This window comes from Pocillopora damicornis, chromosome 14 (assembly GCF_964200805.1).
Source record: "Pocillopora damicornis chromosome 14, jaPocDami1.2, whole genome shotgun sequence".
In the NCBI taxonomy this organism is placed as follows: Eukaryota; Metazoa; Cnidaria; class Anthozoa; order Scleractinia; family Pocilloporidae; genus Pocillopora; species Pocillopora damicornis.
In genome coordinates this window covers 7,294,028-7,304,232 of record NC_142683.1, presented here as the reverse complement: position 1 = coordinate 7,304,232, position 10,205 = coordinate 7,294,028, and the positions used below count along the sequence as shown (strand labels likewise).

The 10,205-nt window shown below is 39.6% G+C and overlaps 1 protein-coding gene across 3 annotated transcripts in view; it reads right to left on the bottom strand.

Annotated features, from left to right (window-relative positions):
* LOC113671085 (nesprin-1) overlaps positions 1-10,205 on the bottom strand; it is an 80,343-nt gene continuing 70,138 nt past the window's right edge. For all 3 annotated transcript variants that reach the window (XM_027187302.2, XM_089194510.1, XM_089194511.1), the window contains 14 exons: positions 9,432-9,758; positions 8,837-9,009; positions 8,295-8,430; positions 7,628-7,945; positions 6,934-7,266; positions 6,068-6,391; positions 4,873-5,199; positions 4,224-4,556; positions 3,559-3,621; positions 2,741-3,019; positions 2,231-2,554; positions 1,827-1,970; positions 1,355-1,470; positions 1-505 (listed from right to left, as the gene is read on the bottom strand). In XM_027187302.2, the coding sequence (XP_027043103.2) occupies positions 1,384-1,470; positions 1,827-1,970; positions 2,231-2,554; positions 2,741-3,019; positions 3,559-3,621; positions 4,224-4,556; positions 4,873-5,199; positions 6,068-6,391; positions 6,934-7,266; positions 7,628-7,945; positions 8,295-8,430; positions 8,837-9,009; positions 9,432-9,758 (3,168 nt within the window). In that variant the 3' untranslated portion in view covers positions 1-505; positions 1,355-1,383. The remainder of the gene's footprint in view (positions 506-1,354; positions 1,471-1,826; positions 1,971-2,230; positions 2,555-2,740; positions 3,020-3,558; positions 3,622-4,223; positions 4,557-4,872; positions 5,200-6,067; positions 6,392-6,933; positions 7,267-7,627; positions 7,946-8,294; positions 8,431-8,836; positions 9,010-9,431; positions 9,759-10,205) is intronic.

Below are 10,205 nucleotides of genomic sequence, written 5' to 3'. Positions count from 1 at the left end.
TACTAGTCTCTTGTGTCTTTAATGAACAAACATCGTTTGATATAAAGGTTACTCTTCTGAGTCAACAATATTTTAGACAAGTCTATAAAAATAACTTTGCATTTCTTAAACTATTAACTAATATACACGTATCTGAGGACACTATGTCATATTAAGTACAGAGTCCTGTAAAAATACTTCACCTACACTCGTTCAGTGAAGGTAAAAAATCTATTACCTCTGATTAAAGCCGAGCCGAATACACTGAAAATAATAATATGAATATCCTTTAAAAACTCTAAGATAACCTAACAAGCACACTGCTGTATAGAAATGGCCAGTCGTAGAAATAACAAAGTGTTGTCAACGTATTGCGTGAGTAGGGGGGGAGGGAGTTTATATACACAATTATAAACCAAGTATTGATCTCTATGTACAAGATCATTTGTCGAAAAAAATATAGTCATAAAAAGTACTTTCCAAACGGAGATAATCATGACCTTTTTCCTTTAATTGCAAGTATAACCTAAAACAAAAGAGAGAAAAAAATTCAGTACAGCTCAGCTTCCTTTGGCCGGCAGCAAATCATCATGGTTGCTGTTTGTGAAAAAGATTTCAGCCACATGATTTTTTCTGCCCTCAGATAGCTTCAACTAATCAGCTGAGTTGTAGCAAGAATTAACGATAGTTATGCAAACACGACCCGCACTCGAGGGTTCGCATATCTGTCACGGGTTTTCCAAACCCCCACGCGACCCACACTCGAGGGTTCGCATATCTGTTACGGGTTTTCCCAACCCCCAGGCCTTTTATAAATGGGCGTGGATCTTACGCCTCGCAACAGAGCGACTATTCTCCAATCAAAACAAAGCTATCAACCTAGAAGGGCGCACGTTTAATCTCATTAATTTTATAACAAGAAATATCTCAAGACGGGTAGCATGATTATGGTCTCACACGACAAATTGTTCCAAAAACATAATAACTCGCACAAGCTTAGTGGCTAAAAATGGAAAGAGAGTATTCCGATTTCCGCAAAATCGCATTGCGAAGAACCTTCCTGGATGGCGTTCGGTTTAATCCCCCCTCCCCTCTTTCCCGCCCTCCAGCAGTTTCGTCAAGTTTCCCGAAAGTTCACCAGTACCCATTGATTATCCTAAGTAAGAGTAGAGGGGTACTGTGCGGGGTACTGTGCGGGGTACTGTGCGGGGTACTGTGCGGGGTACTGTGCGGGGTACTGTGCGGGGTACAGAAAGAGCTCAATGTCACGCTCAAGAAAAATAAAAAGGCACAAACGAGGTGGAGTTTAGCGGGGAAATCATTGTCTGCCATCTTTTCCAAGATTTCAAAAAGGACAATTAAAGTCAAAACTCACAAACATTGAACATGTTATTCCGGGACGAATTAATTCGTTTCAGCTGCTGCCGCAGCACTGGAGCGAGGACTGGGAATTGCTAGATCCAAGATCCACGTCATGCAGCAGTGGAGGGCCTGAACAAACACAAATAGAGAGAATTAAAAACTATATTTGTTACAGAAATGACAATCCAGTGAGACAATACTTTAGGGTAGGTTGGGCTACAACAACATCGATACGAGAGCTGGACAGTCCTCAGCAGTAGTATGTTTAAGTATGCTTAATAGATGTCTTAATGGATGAGGGATATCAAGGATTTCGACATTTTAAAAATTACCCCCATACTTATCAACGTATCTGTTGCTGCGGATTTATAAGCGTATTTGTGACAATGCGCGAACGTTACTCAGCACCGTCGACCGCCTTCTTCTTCTTATGCACCTTCCATGTTCAAAATTAGTGACAGCCCTGATCAAGATTTAAACGGTACCTGTTGCCATCTGGAGTTAAGTTCGTCCATCGTCTGTTGTACTGGTTGGAATTCCGACGGTGAACAATACTCTCGCATGGCTTTTCCTTCTTGAAGCAAAGTTTTAAGCTTCGCATAGTTCATATTGATGAGTCTTTGTAAGCCCTGAGAGGGAATAAATGTCAACTTGAGATAAAAACATGGATCATGATGTCTAGTACATTCTTCTCATTGTTAGAAAGCCCGCGTTCGGATTTTTGAAGCTATGCAAGATCTATTATTCAGCAAATGACGTCAAAGTCAGGACGAGCTAATACACAGCTCTGTATGACATTCGGAACCAAGCGTCAGCTCTATGGATATTGTAAGGAGAAGTTACTTGTCAATCACTTCTGGGAGCTAAAGGGTTAACAGAGCCTTAGTACCTTAAGTTTCTCCAGCTGAACTCTTGGTTCCACCTCTGAAGTATAAGGATCGAGGGTAATCAGCTTGAGTTCCGCTTCTGTTAAAAAGCTGTACACCTCTTGACGAAGAACCTCGAATTTCTCCGCCTTATCTGACAACTTGCTGTGGCGGTGGACAAGATTTTCTACGCGACTACGAATCGCTCCCCACCGGCTCTGTATTGACTCCACTCCAAGTCTGATATCGGAAGCAGAAGTAGTATTGGCTTCCAGCTGCAGATATTTATTCCGCTTGATGATACGTTCCAGCTGCGAACGATGAGAGTTTATGTCTTCCAGAAACACCTAGAGGAAAATCAGAGACAGAATTATTTGCGTATCCTAATTTGTCGTAGAAATGATAAGTTTCAAAACAATGGACACTCTAAGTCGGGTCAAAATCTTCCCCCCCAAAAAAAACCGAGCTAAAAAAAAATGGCTGATTATAATCGTGCAGAATAATCAGGATTCCAACTAGTAGGTCAGCCTCACCTCAAATCTTTTCAATTTACTCTTTGAGACCTCCAAGTCTGATGACATTGCTGCCTCGGATTTCTTGACAGCGGTTTCCGTCTCGTCAATCCACTCCACAAACTTCTCGTACTCGTTCCAAAACTCTCTGCACAGCACCATTCTTTCTTCCGCTTGCCTTCTCTTCGCTGAGACAGTGCGACGAACATTTATCCAGCGGTTTTCAAAACTCTCCTTAGTCCTTTGCAGACTTTGACGATCCTCTTCTGAAGGGCACGCCATGCGATCCCGGCGAAGTTTCTAGGAATGAATCAGACATACATTTTGTTATAAATCACCGACATTGTTGTTAATTCTTTAATCCCTAACTGTGACTGACTTCTTATTTTTCCTCACAGCATCACCCTCTAATAAAATTTACAGGGCATGAGAATAAAGGAAATGATCACCAACTTAAGAAGCTCCTGATTGTCAAACACATTCTCTTTGTCATTACCATAGGAAATGTAGAGAAAACAGAGTGGGGAATATGAAATATTATTTAAGAGTGTAAAGGTGAAATGTTGGTCCTTGTCATCTTATAGAAATATCCGAACACTTGCGAATGAGTCACGCCGCCGAATAGGCTTCCTGATTAATCGAGTGGATTAGCAAAAATTTACAAATGTAATAGTGGCGACCGAAATTAAATATTCAAGGCCAGAGAAAAATTAACATCAAAACAAGAAAGTACACAAGTGTACTTAAAAAAAGAGCGTAGTAAACTCCAAGAGTAACACCGTAGTTTATATGATAAAAGTTATTACTGAATAATAAATGCTTCTTCACTTAAAGAATACCTCGCACAATCGAAGAACCGTTTGTACGTCAACGGTGCGTCGCTCTACATCTGATTCAGTATCCTAGATTCACATAAACAGTTCATTAGCACATCCTTAAGTGAACTCAGATCAGTTTGTCAGATTTTAAGCTGACATGTTTCCTTTAAAAGCACAAGTATACCTTTACACGTACTACACAATGAAGTGGAATTTCATTCAAGCCCCTCAAAAGTTCTATGATAAGTCTGTTGGTCAAGTCACTACGTTCCAACCTGACTTGCCAAGTTTTGGGCAAATTTTGTCCCCTAAAAAACGTTTTTCCGTGACAAGGATTGGTGTTCAAAACTTGGCATGTTCCGCACAAGGTAACAATTGTCGAAGAGAAATTTCCCTGGGGTAGTTCCCTCTTTCATATTGCCAAACGAAACATGCCAAAACAATCAAATTTACAACTGCACTGCGATAGAAAGGTTGCCGAGCGAAAACTTCTTGAAAAGTATGGGAAGGAAAAACTTCTCACAAGTTTTTAAACCGTACCGCCTGCCAAAATTGTACAAGTTCAAATACGACTTCATTTCAGCTTGTTTTCGGAATACAAAGGAGTGAGTATTAAATGAAAGACACAATGAAGTGACGATCAGCAAGAACAGAGAAAAGGTGTGTTCCGACATTTTGATAATTACCTTCATTTCCTTCACTTTCCTTTGAAGCTCAGGAAGAATACACGAGCCCGCGACAGAGAACTCCCTCAATTTCGTCTCCACCTCGGCCATCCATGTATTTAGTTGCTTCAGTTGAATCTCCAATAGTTTCAATCCGTATCTAGTTTCCTCTGCCTTCTTGTATGTGATTCCCAACTGCTGACACAAAGCGCGCCAACGGTCATTCAGGTGTTTCTGTTTCTCAGCAACTGCACCTGCGTAAGGCGTACCACCCGCCTTGCTAATGATGTAGTACGCACTTTCGTTCAGAGTCGACCTAGTGTTCTCGTGACCTTCTATGTCGGCTACATAAACCTGTGTGAAAATAAATACGACGGTTAACTTCCATGCGAAGGAAATATGCCACAGTTTCACCATGTTTCTCTTGAAGAGCTTTCCTCAGGTGATTTCTGTAGTGACAAAAAGGTGGATACAGCTCCAAAAGTGTTAATTAAAGCTTTTGGAAATAATATCCCTGCGTAATGAAAAAGTATACCGAATAACATTTTGAAGAAAAATAACTACACAAACACTACATGCATGCAAGTAAATATGTTTCCGACTGGAATCTGCGACATTATCAACGGTGCAGACAAACAGACAAACAAGCCAAACATCTAAAACATCAAACCTGAAAGACAGTATCTCCTTGATCATCCGGGATACTGAGAAACGACTCTTCAAGATCACGTGTTACCGACGACTCAATATTAACCAACCAATCAGAGAGGGATCCATGTAGTTGACTAAACAGTTGGAAATGTCTTATGATCTCAGCCAAGGACTGCATGGAACTTGACAACAGGTGACAAACGCTTCCCCATAGGGTGTTCATGGAGGAAACTTGTTTCTTGATCCGTTCTGAGTCGTATTGGTCCGTTGATTTCGAAAGCTCCTCCGCCCGCCAGGCGATTTTATCCAGCTGAGGTTTCCGTTCATCGATCTCTCCAGCGATAGCCTATGGATGGTAAATATAATTTTTAACCGCAAACTTACTTATCCTTTAACTCCCAGATAAATATTTACTTATAACTGCTCTTCACAACATCATTTAATCATACAGCAAACATGTAAGGATATTATGCAGATTCTTCAGCTAAAGCTATCCCGAAGAATCATCAAATTCTCTTGCAAAGAAAAATTTTCGCAACTAGAAGGGGTATTCATCAAACAGATCATAGGACTAACAGAATAAAAAAAAAGCTAATCAAGAAATACGTTCATGTCGATCAAGAATCCACCGTCCGCGCAAGGTATTTGCGATAAATTATTGATGCAGCCTTTCCTATGACCTTTCTCACCAACAGAGTGTTGGTTTCCCTGACAACCTGCATTTCAAAAAAGGGACAGAGCAAGATAATTTCACCTATCGTTTGAACTGGCACTCGGAGTCTGCGAGGAAGTTTCTTAGTAAGTTATGCGCTGTAAGTAATTTTTTTGCTAGATAATTTATATATTGTAATTAATTTATGATGTTGCCAATAAATAAATAAATAAATAATAAATATATGGAAATTTTCCACACGACTGATATGAGAGATAAGGTTGGTCCAAGAAAACGCTCCGTCATAGGTGGAGTATGAGGGGGACTTCCTCCAAGTAATACACTGCTGATAGCATCTACTATTTCTCTCAGTTTGACTGGTCACTGAAATTCATATCTGTTCTTTGTTTTATACAATTAGAAGTACTAGTTCGAAATTCGCTTTCACTGATAGGTTCTGTCAAGATTAAGCTTGTTTTCCTTTCACCAGAGCAAATTGAAAACGCATGTCGAAATACGCATCAACGTTCAATCGAAAATATAACACTAAGAAGTAAGGTACCTTCATGGTGCCTAGCTCCCTCTCAACGTCACGAACCGTTAGGGCCTTGGACTGAGCTCTAAGTATTTTTTCCTTCTCCCTCAACCACACCATCAGGTTCTCACTGAGTGACGTGTACTCCTGCCAATCTTTTAGTGAAAGCTCCAATTGCTGCTGGTTGCCTGTCACACGATTTGTTATCATTACCCATTGCCTCGTTACCTTGTCGAGTTCACCGGTGGCTTTGTTACCTAAATTTCCTGGTGCTTCTTCGATTATTCGCTGACCAGTAGAGCAGAAGTTGTTGTACTCCGGTCTGTGAGCATGGATCTCTTTTTGGCATATCTAGTAGAAAAAATTAACTATTCCTGGCAAAACTATAACACCCATTTTCATACTCTCACTTTAAGTGTCAAGAACGATGACGCGCTGAGCCAGCAAACAAGAGTAGAGGGATGGTATCCAGATAGAGTTCGCTACTTTTCTCTGACTATGTACGTTATGCCGCTGATAATTACTTCATGACATATCAGGTAGTTATTTGGCTTCGTGGTTATTTCCATTCGGTATAGGGTAAACATTAAGGGTTGCTAAAACAGAATAGCGCTAGAGAGGTAACGGAATGATCCTCGGAAGTGAAATGCAATTAAAAAAAAATCAGAAATTTCCTTTATTGTAGTTGACCTTAGGGGATAATTTTGTTACCTGTTATCAGCTAAAAGTTAAAATATCAGTCTTATTTTATTTCATTACGATTTATTTGTTTGTCCTGGGAGCAAAAGCCTGAGGGGTATGAAAAAATGAGTAAAAAAAAAGGGGTAAGTGTGGCAAAGTTTGGTATGAATTCCCAATAATGAACTTGAAGATTTGTTTTTCAACATTATTACCTTAACATGTTCAAAGTGGACCTTCATCTGTTGAATGCTCGCAGACGATGGAACTGTGAATCCGCTGTGCGTTTCAATTCCATCCATCCACTTTATCAACGCTGAACTCAGACCTTGAAATTCTTTCAACCTTTCATTCTGCCGACCAACTTGCTCTTTGTGTTCATCTGCTCTCTTCAGCACAGAGCTCCATAATTGACGAACGCGCGACATGTTATCATCTAGGCGTGTCTTGTAATTACTCCCTGTGTGCGCATCTTGATCAAGATCTTCTGACTGACGAAGCAGAGAGTCGAAATCCACACGGTATCTTTCGAAGTTGGATTGGAAATCCTTCACAAAAACACAAAACAAAATAAGTAAATAAAAAAGTGACGTTCAACTGAAGAAATTCAAATACAAGCAACTGTATGAAGCCTACGATCTTTGCTAACCAGCAAATCATAATGATAACAACAATGACGGCAAAAACCACAATAAAACTAAACAATAAAACAAGAATAAAAAAAAACAATAAACCAAAACGGAAAAGGGATTAAAACTTGAAAACTCGGAGAATATCCTGAACTTGCTTCCAATACTGGGACAAGCGAACATAAACGTCTGAATCAACGGAAATATTAATTATAAATAGCAATAACAATAACAACGACGACAGCAGCAGTAGCAGAATATGGACAGATAAAATACCCACCTCTACATGATCATGATTCACAGCCACATCTGTCTGATCAAGGCTCGAATTCTCCGTTCCTTGCAGGACATTTTGTAGGACTGCACAAATTTTCTGGTGTTCTTGATCAAATTCCACTTGTCTCCTGATCGCCCGTTTGTTATCTTCAATAGAAGACGAGAGTTTCCTTCTGAATTGATCCCAGCGTTCTTCAAGCTGTGCTACCTGATCTTTCATCTCTTGAAATTCTTTCTGGTGAGTTCCATTTATCATATCATCGATGCCGTTGTTCAAGGACTCCAGTCTATGATTCGATTCGTCGAGATCTTTCAAAAGTTCCTAATCAAACCAAGAAAATTAAAAAAGTTTAGATTTGTAAGTACATCTCTGTATTTTCTTTTTTGTAGCTCAAAAGACTATCATGACATAGGCCCCTTTCATTAGTAAAGGATCAGTATTATTTTACTTATTCTAAGACCTTAAAATAAGGCGAATTCTACATTTGAAACATTGAAATATTATTTTGGTAGCTGTCAACAACCCAGACACATGGGTATCATAGAAGTTCAACTTCTTCCCTTTTCCTTATTTTATTGCTTTTTCCTGGTTTCTTAAATTATTCAAGAAGTGGAATTAAAAGAAATTTGTGAGATCACAGAGTTTTTGAGCAGGAGTAAGGCAATCTCACCTCTTGTAGCTCCAGTTTCTCAGAATTTTCCAAATCTCTCTCGTTTACGGCTCTTGTTTCAGCGTCATCAAGCCAAGTGATAAGGCTGTTAACCGACTCTTGTAGTTGCGTGAAGCTGCGCGTGGCTAACGCAATCCTGTGAAGGGGATCGAAAGAAGAGTGATGAATACTTACTGAATAAAATCTGACGCAGATAAAGTATGGATAAAAAAAGGAACATTCCTCAGACCTTGTTTTAGTGAGCGTACATGGAGGGGGAGGGGCAACTGGATATATAAGAACAGAGAAGATGTGGCCGTATGTGGCTTAGGTTCATCTGGTTGTCGTCCTTACTTAAACGGTTTATCGCCGTGTTTTTCGATCTTGTAAACGCATTTGCTGATTTATTTTGTTATCATAGCACTAGTAATAATCAAGCTTTTTTCTTAAGATAGAAAAGTAGAGGCGGCATTTAGAAATAATAATCATAACATAAAAATAGTAAAAATGATAATAATAATAATAATAATAATAATAATAATAATAATAATAATAATACGCACTGCTCGTGTTTGGTTCGAAGCTGTTCTTCAAACGAGGAAAATGACTGATTGACTTCATTCCTAAGCGGGGTGATGTGATTGGCTCCAGAATGGATCTTTTCTTTCAGTGAGTCTGCCATTGTGTTAATCGATGTCAGCCAATCACGGTGAAGTTCCAAATCCTGCTGCACTTGCTAAAATCAATCAAGGGCATAGGAAACATTAGTTCTATATAAAATTAAGTCTTTCTATGAAAGACAGATTGTTTGTTTGTTTGTTGGCGTTGATTGGCCAAGGCTAACTTCGTGCGCCAACGTAAAGGTATGAAGAACAGGCCATCGAAGTTGAAGGAAGCCTCCCCAGAACATTTGAGAAAGGAAAAAAAAATCGAATGCACTGAAGACTTAAGGAAATTATTTTCTCATGGAGCATTGCATTTGTGAAAGTCAATTTTCTTGACTCCTTTTTTCTGTTTCATAGAGAGGGGAGTTTACCTTAGCGGGGGTTTTCTTTGTTTTAAAGTATCATTCACTAGGCTTAATTGTTTGCATTTATTTGCATTATCAATCTCGAGAGCTTAAAAGGTTATTCAAAAAATAAGTTGAATTTTCCCTACTTGACAAATAGCCAGCTGTTCTAACTGTTCGGTGAGTGACACGTCTACTGTAACAGACTCATTCAGCACAGCTGTTTGACTCTCGATCCATGCAAGGATGTCCGCGCACGATGTCTCAAACCTCTGCCACTTCAACAAAATGTCTTCCAGTTCCTTTTCTTTCTTGACAAGACGAGAAGAGACTGAGCCATGACGATCTGTCAGTGACGTGATTTCATTCGTCAGGCGTTGCGACGCCGAAGGCTCACTGTTTTGTGCCCAGTCTGTCGCTAATTCGGTTACTTCGCTCACTCGTCCACTGATTTCCCCAATGTCAACTCGCAATGCCTTTAAGGAAAAGTCAAAAAGTCATTAAAAAATCTTCAACTTCACAACGAATCTGCTCAAGAGGTTGCGTCAATTGGAGGAAATCGCCAGTCTGAAACTGGAGAGCCCCTGCATATGACTTCAACCTGACCTTATGACAAATATTTTGCTCCTGTAATATTCGCAAGTGTTAACGCAAATTTCCGTCTTTTATTTGGAGCAAAGAACTCTCTCGAATCAACATTTGACAATGCTTTTGGTACACTTGCTGAAAGAAACGAATTGTTCGTTAGCAGTGTTGATACCGAACCCAAATTAATAGAGTTATTTTTTAAGACGCTGAAAAGGTATTTAATTGTCGTCACATATGTTTTTGTGGTGAATTTCCTGAAAGACCGTGGCAAAGCTACGATATGACAAATGATGATAACAATGCCCACACACGTAAAAACGACACAAGAACAAAAA